Source organism: Siniperca chuatsi, linkage group LG11 (assembly GCF_020085105.1).
Source record: "Siniperca chuatsi isolate FFG_IHB_CAS linkage group LG11, ASM2008510v1, whole genome shotgun sequence".
In the NCBI taxonomy this organism is placed as follows: Eukaryota; Metazoa; Chordata; class Actinopteri; order Centrarchiformes; family Sinipercidae; genus Siniperca; species Siniperca chuatsi.
In genome coordinates, this window is record NC_058052.1 from 24591059 (window position 1) to 24610458 (window position 19400).

At 39.0% G+C, this 19400-nt stretch overlaps 1 protein-coding gene and 1 long non-coding RNA gene across 2 annotated transcripts in view; one reads left to right on the forward strand and one right to left on the reverse strand.

The window, feature by feature from the left end:
- Positions 1 to 19400, forward strand: part of LOC122884787 — a 272561-nt gene that overhangs the window by 77698 nt on the left and 175463 nt on the right. The gene's annotated exons all lie outside the window — the stretch shown is intronic.
- Positions 15565 to 19400, reverse strand: part of cdh11 (cadherin 11, type 2, OB-cadherin (osteoblast)) — a 90079-nt gene continuing 86243 nt past the window's right edge. The window contains exons 15-16 of the mRNA XM_044215134.1: positions 18493 to 18644; positions 15565 to 18171 (exon numbers count right to left, since the gene is read on the reverse strand). Coding sequence (XP_044071069.1) covers positions 17806 to 18171; positions 18493 to 18644 — 518 coding nt within the window. The 3' untranslated portion in view covers positions 15565 to 17805. The remainder of the gene's footprint in view (positions 18172 to 18492; positions 18645 to 19400) is intronic.

Genomic DNA, 19400 nt, shown 5'->3' on the forward strand with positions numbered 1-19400 from the left:
AAAAAAAAATCAAATTGTTAATAAATCTTTAAATTAATACTTTAGATTATGTTAGGTAAAAAACTGACCTGGCCCTGCCAACAACTCACTGCTTCCAAAGTGATAATATATTCCTCTCACACCTTCAAAGGTGTGCCACCGCACCACAGATCCTATCCCAAAATAAAATAAAACTGCCTTCACTTTCGGCTTCACGTGCGTTGTCAAAGCAGCTTGTTTAATAAGCAGCAAGCCAAAGACATTTCTTTGTTACCAGCTTGTTATTAAAGCTGCAGCGGCATGACGACAACAATCAGAGGAGTTTCTTTGTGTTGCTGTTCAAGTGCCTCTCACATGATAACTAGAACTCTCTGGGCACCAGACAGGAACGGCTGATAAATAATCTCCTCTTTGCCAAGGACTGGCAGACAGCAGGGCGGAGAAGAAATAATAATTTCCCCCCTTTTCTCTCAGTATCCTCAGCAACGGACCTGATTTTAGCCATAACCCTCTCCTCCCTCCCTCAGGCTGAAACAGGCTGATACTTTACAGAGAAGTGATTTCAAACTTTTAAACGGTTTCTCTGTGACTTGTATATCCTCTAATTGTTATTCATAGCTCTGTCAGGAGAGGAGGAGAGGGAGAAGAGAGAATGAGAAGAGGAGAGGGGAAAATGTCGAGGACAGACGATGGAGGAGAGGGAAGGAGATCGAAAGAGAGGAGAGGAAAGGAGGGCAGATGGGTGGACAGAAGAGATGAAATAGAGGAGAAAATGAGCAGAGAAGAAATGAAAATGGACGGTCTCAGATGGTGAGGAGGAGGTAAAAAAGAGGAAAGCGGTGAAGAGGGAAAATACAAAAAAAAGAAAGTAACGGCAAAAAAAAAAAGATAAAGACAAGAAAGGAGATACACGTCATTTTCCTCATAAATATTACTCTCTAAGCCATAGGACTTCCATGCACACAAACAGGCAGACAATTTGGACAGTTAGCTGGTATCGGCTTCTGAGTGTCCTGATAAAAATTTCCTACCTTTTTAAACTATATTCAGAGCCTTAATTTATTACCAAATCTTTCAAGACTAGGGTCTCATTTAAAAAAAGACCAATTGGGCCATGGAAAACATCATGACAAAGCAATTATAAGTATTATGAAACCTTAATTTGATGTGGAAACATCACTATCTCTGTCAGGTGTACATTTACTGGAGGCTTTAAACATGCTTTTAACCCTTCCCACATGGTATCCACTTCACAGACTTCAAACTGAGTCTCAACATGGCAGCAATTGTTGGGCTGGTTCATATGGTGACCTAATTGCAAAGCAATTTTACCTGCTTTTTTCTAAATGAAGAAACGGCACAGAGAAGCAGAGGAGTGGAGCGTAACTACAAATATTTTCACCAACATCTGGGGGAATCTTACTCAATTTGTTGTTGTAATATCTCCGAAAGAGTCGATGTGATTTGACACTGCGTGTTTGACACTAGAGAATTTACTGTGCATGAGAACTTTGGAATAAGTATGAAAGACATGAGAAACATGAGTATTTGGAATACTTTCCTCTTTAAACAGATATGTGCCAGACACACTGTTATGTTGACGAATGAATGAGAGAGCTCTCAAGGTGTTATGGAAAATCTGTTATCATCATCTGGATCCCAAATGCCTTACTAAACTGTTTATCTGTGTCTGGGTATTTAAATACGACTTCTTGACTTTTCCATTTTTGTTCAAAACCGTGTGTTTTATTTTTATAGTATTTATACTCACATTTACCCACTTAAATCTCCAGCGTCTCAACATTCTCTAAACACCAAATTCATTAATGTCTCCAGCATCTAAGGCTCAGTCCATTATTTATTCTACTACCAAACAAGCAAAAACATTGACTGACAGGAAACTCATGCAGGCAGGTAACAGTTTTCATGGATAACTGCAGCTGTGTTAGCCAGTTAGCAGGAGTGAGGATGTAAATGGGATTATGTCCCTAATTTAACCTCATTTCAAACAGCCTGATGTGAAATAAAACTCGATTTTGAACTGACTATCTCTCTCTGCATCTCTTCTTATGTGACCTGTTAACTCCAACATTGTGTAGTAATACATGTTTCCTCAGGGTTAGTCTCCTAAAGGCAATGGCATGTGTTGGATAATTGTATTATGTTCAAATAGCAAGAAATAATTTGTGCAATTTGAGGGGGGAATAAACTTTACTGTCATAATTTGTACTGCAATGTCCTAAATACAAATTCCATTATATTATAATGTGCTTAATATTTTTAAGTATCATCTAATTGGACCTATAGGAAGAGGCGAATATCTGGGACATATTTAGGAAAAACAGCAATGCACTTTGTAGAATATTTGAATTTGTTGACCGGCATGCTTGAAGATAAACTGCAATGTGATGAGTGGATTTGCCTGAACATAAACCCCTGTGAGTCAAATGTGAGTGACATTGACCAAATGCCTTATTAATGCAGTGTCATACATACTTTAGGTCAGTCCCATGTATTGTTACCCCATTCTGAACATAGTTTTTATTCATTCTGAAATTTTCTCTGACAAATCAATTTAGCAATGTCTTAACTGCAGTTACTGTGTGCCTGAAGCTTCAATTATGCATCTCAGTATAACCTGTCACATCAAACCCTCTAGAGACATCACCATGTGCTCAGTTAATCTCTCCAACTGAAGGAACATTTTTCTTTCCTTTTATTGCTAAAACAAAGTGTACAGTGAGTATAAAAACAGTAGAGAGAAGGGGATTTTAGATGTTACATTTTGGTACCACTGAGTAAAATTTCTGCCAGTGTAAGACACTAATTTTTCTAATGTCACAGTGTGACATTAGAAAAATTGTTTTATTCTGCACAGAGCCACATCAAAATATGACTTAGTCAAAAGGAGCACAGTGCCATGAGTGCATAGCATGCCATGATGCTGGGCTCAATCCTATTAAACAGGCACTCGCTCTTAGGAAATGATCGTTCTTCTCATTATGTTAAATAGACATGATGAGCTATGAGCCATACAGTAATTTATATAATGTAAGACCACATAATCATTCTTTTTGCATCTGACTAATGCATCTAAAATGGTGTTGTTTGGAAGGAAACCTTTCATATAAGTCCCAGATTGGTGGATAGTGAGAGAGAAAATACATTTGAATATGCTTTAAGTAATATTTGATCTTGATAATATTATGTTTTTACTCAGCAGTGGTGAAATCATCTCTGCTAGAGATTTAAAAAAAAAAAAAAATTACTCTGAAACTGAAATAGTATAAATGTAACCTAATTATCCTCCAAGCAAGTCAGACTAATATTTATAATTAATGTTTTTGGACAGTAATGTATCAAAAGCAAATCATTTTGCACACAAACTATCATAAAAGGGATGGATCCAAAACTCAAAATCCACTCTCCCCTTTTCCCAAGAAATAACCTACAAGATTCCTGACCAGTTTCACACAGAATTTGGGTTGGATCTGTGGTTGTTTGTCGACGTAGCCATAGTAGTGTGTCTGTTCACCTTTCCACCATTAGTTGGCTTTAATATACTGTTCTTGGGAGGACCCAAGTAAAGCATATGTATGGGAAACACTGTGTATTTACAACTCTATTTTGGGATAACACTGACAGCCCAGGATGATTTCACTGGAATTAGCCCAGGGCTAAAAGCATTCTTAGAACCTTCTTAGCCCCAGGCTAAGGGAGCTGTTATCCCCAGGCTAAGAAAGCTTTCACATTGCCACAATCCTGGCACATTCTAACCCCGATTTTAGCCTAGGGCTTGCTGGCCCTGTTCCGGAACAGGGTTAGCCCCAAGTTTGTAGGATTATCTCCTGAAAATCGACTAAACGGTGGGCTAAAAGGTGCCAGTGTGAAATGGGGCTAAAGTAAACAGAATGTAACATAAATGTAAACATTAGCATGTTCCAACTGACATTTAACCCAGGACTAGTAGAAGTGCAGTGTGAATCGTATAGCCCTGGGCTTAACCCTGGGCTTAGGTTAACCCTGGGTTAAAAGTGTGTGTGTGTGTGTGTGTGTGTTTGAAAAGGTGCTAAATTATTCCAGGGGTCAACTCTTCAAAGGCATCTCCATTATAGGGCCATACAGTAAAACCAGTGGCTGGATAGAGCAGCAACAGTCTTCAGAGTTTTGCCTGTTTTGCTGTACTGTTGGTGTTGTGGTGTGCTGTGTCCCTGGTTTGCCATAAACCTCCAGTAAATTATTTTACCATCTGGATGACTGATTGGAATTGCTGGTGTGCATGGGCAAAACCAAATTACCAGTCTCCCCTGGTAATACTAATAACCAGAGAGGGCTTCAGCCTGCATTTATGTGTAACCATTAGAAGTAAAGCAACTCCATGGTCTAGAGGTGAAGTCAAAGTTATGAAGCCAGGTCTAAAGAATATGACTTCAAAACATCACAGTGAAAAAAGTACAAATTAACACTTCATGGTGCTGGATTCAGAATTGAGGGGCAATGCACAAGAAATAAACTAAAATGTTGAAAACAGGGCCAATAATGATACATTTTTCTTTCTTTCTACATGACATCCTGGCTGGCTGGTTGTCACCCTATTCTTTAATCTGTTTAGGATCTAATTGTGAGTAATGATGCTATTGGCTGATATGGCTTGTAGCTCTGCCAGCCCCTCTGTGCCCACTCTGCATATCCAACCCATCTGTGAGCCGCACACAGCTACAGCAGAGCCCTTACCAATACACACACCAAAACAACTGTCATGCCCACAAACACCCACACAGAAACACAGAGACCCTGCATATGTACACATATCACTGCAGCAATCTCCCTCTAAATCACATACACACACACTTCACAGTAACCGTCAGCTTTAGCACGTTGGCTAACCAGCAAAGAGGATTCATAACACACCAAATTAGCTTTAGATTTGCAATGAAAGATCAGTTCATTAAAAATGCATTAAATATGTGCGGGTTCAGTTGATACTAAATGGAAGAGGGGGTGTATATCTAGACTGTGTCTCTTCCCTGTCCCCTCTTTTATTCTTCTCTCCCCCCGCTTTTCCTTCTGCTTTTTCTGCCTTTTTGGCACCTGCAGAATCTCATTTCAAATGGCTGTAATATCATCTTTTGTGTCAGAATCAGTGTCGCGTGTAACCATGATGGTGGAGAGGTATCCTTTCAGCCTGTCCATCCCCTGGAGAAACCCAGTTGTTGATCAGATGGGTTTGGGTGCAAACCAGTCATGCACTAGAGTTTTATTGCGTATTCAGTCAGATTTTTGGTTGGTCTAATGAGAGAGTTTTGAATTTGGAAATCAAACATCAGAGGTCCAATTGTTCTAGTCAGATGAGAGATGCGGTTTGCTTGTCCAGTCAAAGATAGTCAGATATACTGTATATAGACAGCCTGGCTCTAGCCCCATGAGTTGCACATTTTAATTTTAACATGCTGATTTACCAGGTGACACTGGCTACAGACACATTTTTCAGTGTATTGTTCTAAATTGCAGAGATCATTGCTGTGTCTCCTCACTTGGCCAAAAAATGTTTTGGCTGGCTGTGCTCTGGTCTGTGTCTGCACTGCTTTCCTCTGCTCTTCCTTCCAATATGGTAGGCTTCCAGACCACAGTACCAAGACATACTTATCACAATGCAACCCAGAGTTCTTCCATGTATGGTTTTGGAAATCCAATAACAGTATGAGCAAAAAGAATTCTTGTCACCTAATGGATGCCAGTATGATGAGATGATAGAAGTCACAGTGAAAGCAGAAGAGTAACTGCATGATAGAGAACTGGTAGCTGTTTTCTGAGGGGACAGAAAGACAATATGTATGCTGGATTATGTGACAAAGAAGAAAAGAATGTGAGACAAGTTCTTTGCACACCTATTGTTATCTTTGTGCAGGTGCCAGTGGGAGACAATGAGGTCAACAAAGTTTCAAGTAAACTCCTGCATGCTGAGCTATTACACTGCAGGGAAAAAATTACAAATAGAGCCTTTATCTGAATGACTCATGCAGGCCCAAGAAACTGGTCCAATCATCCACAAATCCAAAGTATAATTTGGAACATAGAAATATACACAAGCATGTTGTAATTTAGAAAATTCAACACTACTGTCATATACTGTATGTGCATTTTCTTTTTTCTTTTGTGCAGTCCTTTAATGAGAAAGAGAACACTTATCTTGACAGAATCTACATTTAAAATTCAAGATTTTATCACTGCCATTTGGTCTTGACTGCTCCAAGGGTGGACCTAGCATATAATGAGTGTAAATATCCTTTGTCCAAACTCTGGCTTAGTAAGAAATTAAACAGGATCATGCACAGGCTTTTCTCTAGTAAATACAGTTATCAGATGGGCTCTTACCTAAACTGGTCAGAAGGCATAAACAGAGACATTGCATATAGGGCTGGGTTTAAAAAAAAATCGGAAAATTGATCTTTATTTGAATTATCTGATATCAATTAATAAAATCAGAGATCCATCTTTGTGTCCTAGGCTATAGCATTTTTTTTCTGGCACAGAAACGCTGGAGTGAAGCGCTTGTGCGGTGAGAGAGAAAAACGCTGCGGGTGGGTTTTGTTTCTATGACAAGCAGACTGACATTAGCTAGGTAGCTAAAAAGAGAAAAAAACACCCAGGTCAGAAAGTGGCGTTTACCCATATTTTTTCGATGTATGTGGCTGGGATGTTGCTGGCTTACCCCGAGCTGCAATGGGACCCCAGCCACCAGTGTTTGTTGCTCCTCTCCAAGAGAAGCTTTCTCTGGCTGCGAAGTGCAGCGAGTTGGGCACTGTGAATCGGAAGCCGCAACAAGGGTGCAATGCTTGTATACTTGGGGAAACTTTACAGATTTGGCTGCTTTCATGTGTTGTGCTCTTTCTCTGAGCTAAAAACAGCACATAGATGCGCCGAACGTAAGACGAAGGAAGTTCACAAACAGTGCGCATAAATGTTGATACATAACCACGCAGTACTAAAGCGTAAATAACACTAAAATTCTAAAAACATATTATGCTAACTTACATGTATCGCGTAGGTTTTGTGAGTCGAGTGAAAATCTGCCATTCAGGTATACAGGGTCTCGGGCTCACCTGACTGACAGAGTGAGCAGTCATCAAACAATCTATGTCTATCTTTCTAACAAGCTATCTTTTTTTCTTTTAACGGCGAGAAATAACAGCACAATATGCAATACTTGATGATTAAGGGATATTATTTCAACCTTAAATGTCAAGTTGTTTTTCTTTATCTATACATTTATTTATAATATGATGGTTGGGGAAATACTGGGGCATCTGAGTGGAAATATCAGCGCTGTCATAGGTGATTTAAAGTGTAATTGTAAATTCTTAATGTAAACATTAATATTTTTAATAATGCACCAGGTTGAGGGTTCCTTGTACAATTTACAACATTAGTTCTCTGAGAATCTCTTTCATATCCAAGCAAAATTGGTATTGTTACTAAAATATCCCTAACCAAATCGATATTGTATCAGGACCTTGTGAATTGGAATCAAATCTATTTGGGAAATCGGGGGCAATGCCCAGCTTAAATTGTATATAGACATTTGTAACCCAGCTTTCATTCAGAATAAGGCTTACGTTTGAGCTCACTTATCAGTAAAGCTCAAATGCATCCTGGCTATAGGTGTCAGTACACTCTAATCAAAGTACTTGTTGGATGGTTCAACAGCGTCTCAAACGCCCTCCACCCACACCTCTCCGACTCTGAAATTTCTGTAACTTCTGATCTGGTAATCATGTCCACTTCACATAGTAATTGGCCAGGTGTGCAGAGGAGAGAGAGTAAGCAGGGTTTGAACTTCTCCCTCACACTCTCTTTTTTTCATTCTTTACACAACTATTTCTGTCACTTCTGTGTACAATTGAGTGCAACACTATTAATGCCCCTCAGGAGAGACTGCCCGAGATTATCACATCTTACCCCTCTATGATGGCAGGCTTTTCACCCCACCTTCGAGTGTGCCTGGGCGATGAGCCCAGAGGGGGATTTATGAGGACAGATCAGGAGAAGAGGGCCAGCGGAGTGAAGGAGGTGGTCTCACTGGATCCCACACAGACTTGTTTCACTGTTTTGGACTGGTGGCTCTGCTGCAAAGCAGTGTGGGGGATCAGGGAAAGAGAGATGATGATTATGGAAATGAGCAAGCTCTCTTTCTGAAAGATTAAACAGGCCACTGATTGCTTTTACATAACCTTCACTCATTGACACACAGGCTTGCTCTGTCCCTCTCTCCCTCAATTTCAAACACACACATGTTGTTGATTTTTTTTTTTCTTTTCTTCTGGTCTCATTGCTTTCTCTGTTGTCTCTCCTGTGTCAAAGTGCTCTCTCCCTAACCTGTCATTTATCTTCAGCTTCAGACACACACCAAAACACCACCATACAAACAAAACCAGAAAGCTGTAGTTTGATTCATCAGACCTCAGAGGTCAGTACCTCTCCATCATAGAGCCTGCTTTTGTTTCTCTGTGTGTATGTGCATGATTTTGCATACATGTAATTCTGGAAAGCTGGGTTGACAAAGTGACGTATTGACCCCCACACAGAAGATGTCCCATTGTTTGTGTATCTATGAAAACAATGACCTCCAGACATGGATCTATATAGAGCAGGAGGCTATAGCAAAAAAAAGCATTTGATAATGCTTTTAATTTTTCACATAAAGCAGCAATCAGTCACAACATTATATATTTGATGGGTGGACATAAAGAGATGGAGGAGCACAAAAAGAGAGGCAGATGGATGGATGGATGGATGGATGGATGGATAGACAGACAAACAGAGAAATCAGAATACAGCAGAGTCTCATATGAAAGTATGACATGGTAAATGTACTAGGGAGTGAACGCTCCTGTCTATAGAACTAAATCATGCACATCAACACCATGCCTTGAAGAATTAACTCTCAATCACTTATTACTTGCATTATGACATTGATTCCTTATAAAGGAATATTTTGGTCCAATCGCAGCCATTTTCTGGGAGGGTAGGCAGTTTTTAACTTAACTTTCCTGCATACTGCACCATTTAGAGAGTTTTTCAAAATAATTCTGCCAATAAGCTTGAATACCAATTTGCCCTCAATCATTTTGGGACCCATTTAATCTTCCCATGACACAGCTTTGAGTACCAAGCCAGATTTTGACACATAATAGTCCAGCTGGTGGCTTCAAACGGTGCTAAGCTTTTATCTCAACTAATTGCCAACACAACCTTCAATTTCTCTGAAATTGCATGAAAACCCCCTTTTTTTCTCTTATTTCCCCAGGACATGCAGCAGGTGCACCACACAGCTGAGATTTAGCCACTGCAGTAGTTGGGCCAGAGTTGGCTGCTGTGTTGATCCTTGCGAATAAAAAAAGTTTCCCACCTGAGGGCATGCCTGACAGTGTCAGCAGTCAACATCATTATCAACAAACAGTTCTGCCTTTCAACTTCAACAAATGAAACAACCAGAATTGCTTTTAGGGATGGAATTTGTCACCTAATGATTTAGTTTCTTGAATAGAGTTTTGGTAATGAATTGGTTATTTGTAGTTTGTGTCAGCTGTTTAGGTGCTGCTTCCTATCTAATTCTCAGTGGATTGTAGATGAATTAAGTCCATAAATAATTTTTTTCCCAAGAACCAGTTACATCAGATAACATTACTGACAGAGATGAAGTTACAGAACGCAATATATTTCTTATTAACGGTAGTACAACAAGTGAAGTGGCTGAATCAACTTCTGAACAAGAGACTTTTTTGGGCGGCAGAGGAAACCGTTTTACTAATCAGTGTGTGATTCCGCAGAAGCATGCAGGTCGTTGAAGCAGCCTTTGTATTAAAACAGTTGTTAGTTCATTCGTTAATTCATCCGTCTTTTACATTATCGTTTAGTTATTATTCTTTGACGAAAAATGGAATACATTTTGCCATAGTTCTCGTTTTCATACGTTTCTTTTTTTTTTTAGTTTTGGTTGTGAAAAGGAGGTCGTTGACGAATATTTTTCGTCATTATTTTCATTGATGAAATTAACACTTCAGCTAGCAAACTAGTTCCAGTGCCTCTTACACATTGCTGCAGACTCTTTATTGTTATTTGAATTTATTAATAAACTGCAGGTTTAAAAGTAAGGCCACACCCACAGTTTTACAGAAGTACCACGTATGTTGTGTAAAATATGGACCCAAATATCTTTATGATTGAAGAAGGATGAATATAAATCATGAAGAACCTTCATAGACATCTTTCGAGGAGATCATAACAAATCTTAAAAGTTGTAAAGTTATTTTTACTGTATAATATAATATTGTGTGAGCTTGTGTTTTTTTAGATTGCGTCAGACTTGACAATCTCCATCATTTTACCATCTGTCAAATATCTGATGGATTAAGGTTCATGTTGAAAGAACAGTCTAACTGCCAAACTGAATGACTTACATACAAAGAAGCTAACGTGCTCAATGTGGGATTGGCCGACTCCTTAAATAACTGACTAACTTTCCATTTCACTAATTCACTTACTGACTGACTGATGGGTTATTTTACCGTGTGAGTGGTTGCTTGCTGTTTCTGTTTGCAGTTTGCTCAAGGACATCCAGCTGATACAAAAACACATTCACCATGCATCTAACCAACTTACCGACTCACTGGCAAACTGGATGAATAACTGCATTACTGACTGGATGCCTGACTGGTTAATTAACTTACTGTCTGTTTGTAGTGCACCCAAGGACATCCATCCAGCATCCAGTTTGAACACAAACTGTTTCACACACACATCTCTCCTCTCTGGAGTGACGGGAAGAATATTTCCCTGTTTACCCAAGTGCCACTTCATGATTAAAAACTAATCAGGCTCCAGCCAGCCTGGGATCCCCCTACACACTGACACAAAATGAACTGTAATTATCTTAACAGGGGAGTGAAGAGCGAGAGGCAGACAGACATGGACAGAGAGACGAAGGATGAAAGTAAAAAGATAAGTGTGAGGGGAAGGCAAGGAGTTAGATGGAAAATAGAAAAGAAACAGATATAAAGCAGGAGTGGTGTCAGATACAGAAAAATCATCAAGTGACATAAAGGGAGGTAAAGAGGAAAAAGGCGTGCAGCTGCTACTGTTTAAAGCTGGTAATTTAGTTAATTCAGATAACACATATCTTTTCTCCTTAGCTGTAGAAGTGTTTAGCCTTGGTGACTGTGTATTGATATAATTATTAGCACAGGTGAGATGGCAGCTTTCTATTAGGTTAAGCTACAAATTGTGACTCAACATGAATCAAACATGTTTACACCAGATATTTGTGTCCCTGGCTGAAACTATATCTACTCAGCTAGAAAGTTTAAATGTAGCAAGTGGAAGGAAGAAGGAAAAAAACTGATTTATGAGGCTAAGTAAGTAAGTACCACTTCAAATGACTTGTATTTTTTTCCAGTCTGCCTTCTCTCAAGCTGCTGAATCATGCTTTTTCTGTTTCTTCCCACAGTGCTCAAGTGCACAAGGTATTATAGCACAAGGCCTTCTGCGTGGAAACGAACTAAACAACACAGGCCGTGTTAAGCTTCAACTCAAAATGGCAATTATTGCTCCCAGGGAAAGTTATTTGTCATATAGTCCTTGTATTACTTTTTCATTACACTTGGACAATTGACAATTTTGTCCTTGCAATTCATTAATCAGGATCTAAACTAGTTTGTTTGCGCTTTTGTGTGAAAGGTGGGAATAATCAAATGTGTCATTGTCAAAATTGTCACAGTCTCATGTCGAGTTTGTCTACACAGGAATCAGAGAGAGAGAGAAGCAAGAACACCCCAGACAGGGAGACACAGGTGAATTCACCAGGTAAATTAAATATGTACTTAGTATTGGAGTATTGCTGTCATTGATTTACTTCTTGATTTATTAGCCAAGTTATGGCTGGTGGCAAAAGTCTTTAATCTGACTGAATTTAATATGAGAGTCAATAAGTTTAGGGGATCTTTCACACCTAACCCGGTGCATTTGTCTGTTTGGTTTGGTTCATTTGGGCTTGTGAACAGTCAATCAAACTTTAATAATAATGAGGATAGTTACCCAAATGACACAACTAGAAATGTAAAAGGTGTTGTTATTGTCAGTATGTATCACCATGATATGCACTGCATATAAAACTGTTATACTTGCACATGTCCCATAATAGTCAATCTTACTGATTTTGATTTTGGGATGAGTAGTTTTTGGACATTTTAAGCATTTATTACTCACAGTGGAGAGATGACAGGAAAGAAGGTTGAGAGAGATGCAACAAAGGTCTCCGGCCGGACTCTAACCAGACCTTGTGGTTTATGGTCAGCACTTTAACAGCTATATGACGACGGCGCCCCCCTGGACCTAATACTAACCCTTAAACCAAGTCTTAACTCTCAAACATACCTTTGATCAAGTGAGGACCAGACAAAATCTTTAACATTCCAAAAACGTCCTCATTTTCACAATGTAAAACTGGTCGTCACGAAAATAGAAGCAAAAGAGGACAAAAACACACACCTACACTGGAATTACCATGCAGAGACAAAGCAGCAGCTTGTTCTCCACATGAGGCACCAAAAACAGAGTGTGAGCTGCAGATTACTCCAAACTGCTACATAGTACATTTTTGACATGAATACTAATGATGTCACTTTAGTACATCATAAACACAGGAAAACAAACCTGAGTGCAAAAAGATTTTGCCATGAACTCTTTGTCTCACATGTCCAACACACATGCACACACAACCTCACAATCATCCTGTCCCCTCACGCACAGACAAACACTCTCTCTCAGTGTCCATTGATGGGATTTTGTGGAGCAGAATTGAGTCTGGCTCCTAGGGGACTCATGGAGTTTAGGTATTTAAGGATTTAAATAACTAGGATAGGACACACTCTCTCTCACACACAAATTGTACACACAGAAGGAGAGAGAGAAAAACAGGGACGAAGAATATAGAGTTATAACTCCTATATTACCTGCTAAAATGGATGTTGGTCATAACTATTTAGGTTCACACTAACCTCACCACTTATTGTGGTATTGTACACTTGTATTGTCACTACTTATGTTTTATGCAAAATAGATTATTAAAGATTAAAAAAAGATTCCATCCATGTACGTTTCAATTTGAATAATAATTTCTGATATGTTTTTTTTTTCAGAAAGAAATACAATACCTCATTAGAAATTCTTGTACTCCCTCAATCCTTAATTGAAAAATCATGAATCTATGATTATGCAAATTTTTATTTTTTTTAAACTACTAGGGTGTTGTATAAAAAGAGAAGGAATGTCACCACCCCAGTATGTAGTAATTCAAGTATTATTTGTCATGCTTGCTTCTGCTGCATTTTGTCCTAAGGTGTTAATGGTTGATGATAACTAAAAACAACATCAAAAAACTCTATGGAAAGCTTCCATCTTGGCTATTTAAACTAAGCTACACTTGAAATTACACATACAGTAGTTGGTATTGCCTATCTTCTCATGAGTGTTTATAATGCAAAAATATCTGATTACCTGCTCTAATAAGGTCACATTTGGCCCATTAGCTATTAAAACATTTTTTTTCTTTCTTAAACCAGCCAAACTCGATTGTCTTTGCATCTGTCTCCCTCCCAGGTGGAGATGCTATGTTTGCATAAACAGGTGCAAAAGTTCACCTTCCTCCTCTCTGTATCCTCTGCTTTTTATTCCTTCTCTCTCAAACTCAATCCTTTACACATCCACTTCTCTCTGTTGCCTCAGTCCTCCTTCCGTCCCCTCTCTCACCTCCAGCTGGCACACACAATAGTTTACTTGTCCTCCTTCTTTTTCTGATTGATTGTCCTTCGATTTCTCTCTGTCTCTCCTCTCTCTCTCTCTCCCAGTGGGACGAAACAAAAAAGGTTCAGTCAGGTGCAGAAGTTCACCTCTCCTCCCTCCTCCTCTCTCCACCTCCCTGGTCCCAGTGGGACCATGGTTAGCAGGAGGTGCAAATGTTCACTTTTTTTCTCCTCTTTTCCTCTTGATCTTTTTTCCTCTTTTATTTACACTCCCCTTCCTTCCATTTCACATATTTTGATTATTAATTTGCAGTATTATTTATCTGTGTTCTTCCTGTTTCTTCTCCTCTGTTTGATTCATGTTGAACTATGGTTAGCAGTGGGAATGTGCAGCTCCTTATGCCTATATTTTTTTCTTTTCTCTCAGTCAACTGGATTCTATTATTTACATTACATTTTGTCTTTGTTTCTTTTGAAAAAAAAATGCTACTATGCTATGCCCTAATTTTATGTAGAAATACACTCAGGGTAAATCACAAACTGGGACTGCAGAGAGATTCAGTTGGACTGATTGAGACACTACAGATGCCATTGAGTCTTAAACTTCACTGTAGGTAAATCACCTTCTGCGCCTTCTATTTCTATTTGTAACTTACTTTGGGTGGAAAAGTGTACGCACCAGACATGAAAATTTAACTTGGGTAAATATGGCAATTTCATGGGATATCAATTTTATGGGATATCAATTAGCAGGGATAGTACATCCCTCTGTGTTGCAACCCCAGTTTGTGATTTGGACTGATACAATAGACATTCCTTTGACATCACAATCTTAGTGTAGCTTTTAGCAAAAATTTGTGGTTTTGAACTGTTGGTCAAAAAAAAACCAAGCAACTTTAATATGTATTCTTGGGCTTTTGGGAATTGTGTTGAGCATTTTTCACTATTGTTGTTGTTATTGATTTTTATAGACTAAACGATTGAGAAAATAATCAGCAGCAGCAGCCCTAATTAATTGCGGATGCCGTGTTCTAAGAGGAGTACGCTTTTAATTCCACAAAACACTGTAATTCAAGACAGATCATAAAGATGTGCGTGAGCTGAGCTCAGTAGAAATATTAGTGTCGCATTCTAATGTCCTCCCCACATTAGAATAATAAGATCTCAGTAATATAACTGCAACATGGCCTAAGGTGTAATTTTGCTGCACCAGTCCTCTCATTCCTTGCCCCTCTCTGACTCCCTGCTTATTCTATTTCCCATCTTTCCTTTCACCTCTTCCTTTGTGTCTTTTCACTGTCTCTCTCTTACTATATCACCTCTTTTGTTGTTCTTCGAAAGTGCAGCCTGACCTTTCTCAGTGTTGCTCCCCTAGGAGTGAGTGAATGGAATCTCTATGTGCTCTCTCTATGTGTTGTCTCTAGACCGCATTTCACATGCACACAGAGTGCATGTGAAATGCGGAATGCGGTCTTAGCCTTGTTTATTTTTTCAATGATTTCCTTTCATTACCAAACAAACATTGCCATTTGTAAAATAACTGAAGTAAAGTCTGATTGAAATGGTTTTGTCGACAGGCTGCATTTACTGTACATTTTATTGGGCTAGCATTCACACATTTACTGTTACTCATGTTTTTTGGAGTTTTGTTTTCTCTGCCATGCATGGATCCCAGAAAGACCACCTGACTGCCTCTGCATCAGCTAATGGGTATCCTTTCAGTAAAAATCTAAACAGTGAAATATGAAAAGCTAACACAAACTTTACTCTCACAGACAGTCCAATATAATTTTATAAAAAGAGCATTTATTTCAAAGTTGTTGTTTTTTTTCGCTTCGGAGATTGAAGCACATAGTAAAGCAACATTACAATGTTCAGAAAATATAAGTGTGATGCTGTAACATTTTTTTAATCTTATCTTCTTAACATGTTTTTTATTGTAATACTGGAATATTCTGCATGTATACTAAAATAAGAACTTTTAAAATTGTACAAATCGGTACCATAAAACTTGACAGAATAAAAACGAGGCGTTCTCTCACTGCAACAAACACAGATTTGCTAGTTTTCCTCTTGAACAGGGAGAAAGAACAAAGAAACGCCAAATAATAATAAAAAAAGAAACAAAAACAAAAGAAATTAGAGAGGTTGTGGTCACACAGGCATAAACTAAAGCTGATATTTAACTTTTGGCAGTAAATTTCTTATAGCTGTCCAAAAATGAAAATCGAATAGCATGTAGTCTCTCCATGTTTAGGCAACCATAAGAACATCAAATCTGAGCTGCAAAGAGTTAAACATGAATTTGTTTCTGTGTAGCTGCAGCCAAAGAAAGAACAATTATTGTCATAATAATGATAATAATAATAATAATAAACAACAATAATAATCATAATATAATAACATTAAAAAAGAGATTGAACAAGATTCTACACGCTTAAAAAGGATGTTCTGGTTTCAGCCCCTCCGTATATGTGGCTCAGAAAACACACCTTGTGTTTTGTTCCAATGTGCACATTTTATGTTTAAATAGCAACACGTGTTGATACAACAGATGTTGCAGCCAACATAGCTGGTGTGGGGAATAAACACAATGCATATTTTCCTGGTCTACATTTACCGCGCTGACAGAAACAGCACATCCCTTTTTAAGAGTGCACGAGGCGCAAGTTGAATCCTCAAAGTGATATATCACATGTCTGCACATTGCTCTGTACATACCTAACATGGAGAATAGTTTGCTTTCTGAATATACTTCTCAAGTTACAAAACGAAACAAAAGGAGAGAAAAAAAAGAATGCACTGCGTTGCAAGAGTGTCCATTAAGTTTAAGGCGATTTTTAGAGCTCACAGGTTTTTTTTACTCATTGTGATTGATCATCATTGGTGGACTCTGAATGAGGAAGTGATCATTCATTGGTGGACTCGGTATGGGAAGTGATTGTTGATGGGAGGGGCGTGGAGAAGGGCAGCTTTTCTTTTTATGTCTTCTCTGCTGTGAAGAATGAAAACAAAGAATCATCCACAGTTTTTAAATTGAATCCATGTTGTCTGTCTCTTTATTTTTGGGAGTAAAAAAAACTGTATTTGTGTAGCATTTTCACAGATACTCAGTCCTTGTGTGTTCATTTGTCTGCGTGTAGCTACTGAAGCTAGCGGTCTCTGTCGTTACTCTTGTTGTGTTTACCCCTGGAGTTGTTGTTTATTTATTATAAGGCCACCATACTGTGAAGATGCCGTGAGCGTCTTCAAAGTATCAACAACCCAGAGTCTGTCACGCTATCTAAACCACAGTACCTGCTGAATTCTACACACATAACAACAAATTTGAAAAAGTGTTTTGTTTCAACTGTTTGACCCTACTGACACAACTTCATTACCTTTTTATTTCTCTTTCATAACATCGGGCGATTGCTCAAACCCATACTAACTTTTTCTTTTAATCTGCTTGTATCTCTCTTTTCCTCTTTTAATGTGTGTCCTTTTACATACACCAAGAGAGAAACTAAGGGAAATAAAGCCCACTCAGGAACCTGTTAAGGGAAAACAATTTCTCTCAGGAACCATTGAGGAAATACGTGAATCCAGTCCACAAAAAGTATATAGAACCTCTAATAAACTAAACAGTTAGCTATAAGCAAGTCTTTTTGATCATACAGCAACATTTTTCCAATCAGTTTACTTTCAAACCGACAAACTGGTGACATAACAAATCTCCCAGCCCTGCAAAGCTAAAGTCTGTAGAAAGAGAGAGGGAAAGAAATATAGGAAGGTACGGAGAGATTTGGGAAAAGCTGGGAGCTGTTTGAGTCCAAGCGTTCATTATGTGTTCATTAACAAATCATCTTGGAGGACCAAGGAGGCGCCATGGGAGGGAGAGCTGTTAACATCCATTGACAAATTGGCATGAACTGATCAGGTGGTAGTTGGTAACAATTGGATACTGGGAAGTGTTAACCCTCAGTTAACAAATCCTCATGGAATCAATAAATCAGAAGTCGGGGGCGTCCACTCAGTAAGACTACTGTTAAGAGTCTTCACCATAATCCCCATCATTAATGGAGCAGTCTTTGGTCCCGTACAAATCTGCCAGCTTCTTAAACCTCGGCCCCCAACTCTGCAGATAGTCATAATCCAAGTCAGACTCTGTTGTGACAGACTCGAGGGAACTCAATGACCCAGCCAATGATCCTCTGCCTTCGTATCCGTAGATCTGAATGGAGTCGTAAGGAGGTGCAGTCGGGTCGCTGTCAGCCTCTGCAATTCGAGTCTTAATGAAGTCATCAACATCGACGCTGTTGGCTGCAGTACGTCCAGCACCGGGCCGGATGGGATATTGAAGCTCTGGTTTGATGTCCTTTCTTGGCAGGAATCCGTTGGCACCGTCTGGGTTCTGAACAATTAGAAGGAGAGCACCTTGCTTTAAAATTTAACAGTCAGATAAGGCTACGTCATGCTCAAATATCGACAAATATGAACAGAATTTAAGTAGTTTTAGATTTTTTGTTTGAATATGCGCATTTTACAGTAAGCAGAAACTGACAGATACAAATGGTATTTAACCTACCTGTAGTGAGTCAAAGGACCCACCCATTCCCTTCTCATACTCCTATCCCTTCATCTTTACCTTCATTACTACTACATACTGTACCTACTATTGTTTCCCACAGAAAAACATGCTGGATCCTTATTGCCACCCTGCTCCTCTTCATACCTGCAGTGTAGCGATGTCGAAAGCCTCCGTGTCCTCCTCACCACCTCCCTCGTCATCATAAGTGATAATATTCTCCCTGATGTCCTCCTCCTCAAACACTATCAGTGGCTCCTTCTTCTGACGCCTCAGTGCAACAAACAACACGACTATTGCTGCCAAGGAGAAAACAAAACACAAACACACATTTCAACAAATTGTTCTGCAATTTGTCTGTTCTTTAGTGATTACATAACGATCCCCACACAATCTCTGCGATAAAGGAGAAGGTGAGCATTAGATAATTAGTATGCACTGTGGGAGATAGTGTAATTAGACCTTGGACAGTTTAATTAATATCATTATTGTATTGTGCTATGCACACATGCCATTTTAATTGCGGTGGTTATCAACATTCAGGATTCCTAAAGGTTTCCCAGTTGTGTAGTGTATAGGTAAAATGCAGCATAAACTCCAACTGTGAGGGTACAATGTGCAAGTACATTATAGTGTGTGTGTGTGTGTGTGTGTGTGTGTGTGTGTGTGTGTGTGTGTTTGTTATTTTTTAAAGGAAGACAGATAACAGCTGAAATGTGGGTTACCTAGTGGGCTGAGGAACAAAACCAAGGCTGGAGACACAAGACTTTGGAAACATTTACAGTGTGCCCACACTAAATGATTATGCAAGCTGCTGTAGCTGCTGATACACAAGTGACTCCAGGAGCTCAAAAAATGCAGTACAATTCCAGTGAGGATATTAACAGAGGTGAACAGCCTGACTCGGCTCCTCACGTTTCACCTCTAAATATCATCCATTTTTGGTATTATTGGGGCAGCAAGTTTCCAGACTTGGTTAAAAGCCTCATTCGGTAAACGCACTGCTAGACAATCTTAATCAGGCAACCAATTGAAATTTCATGTCCCGACATGTA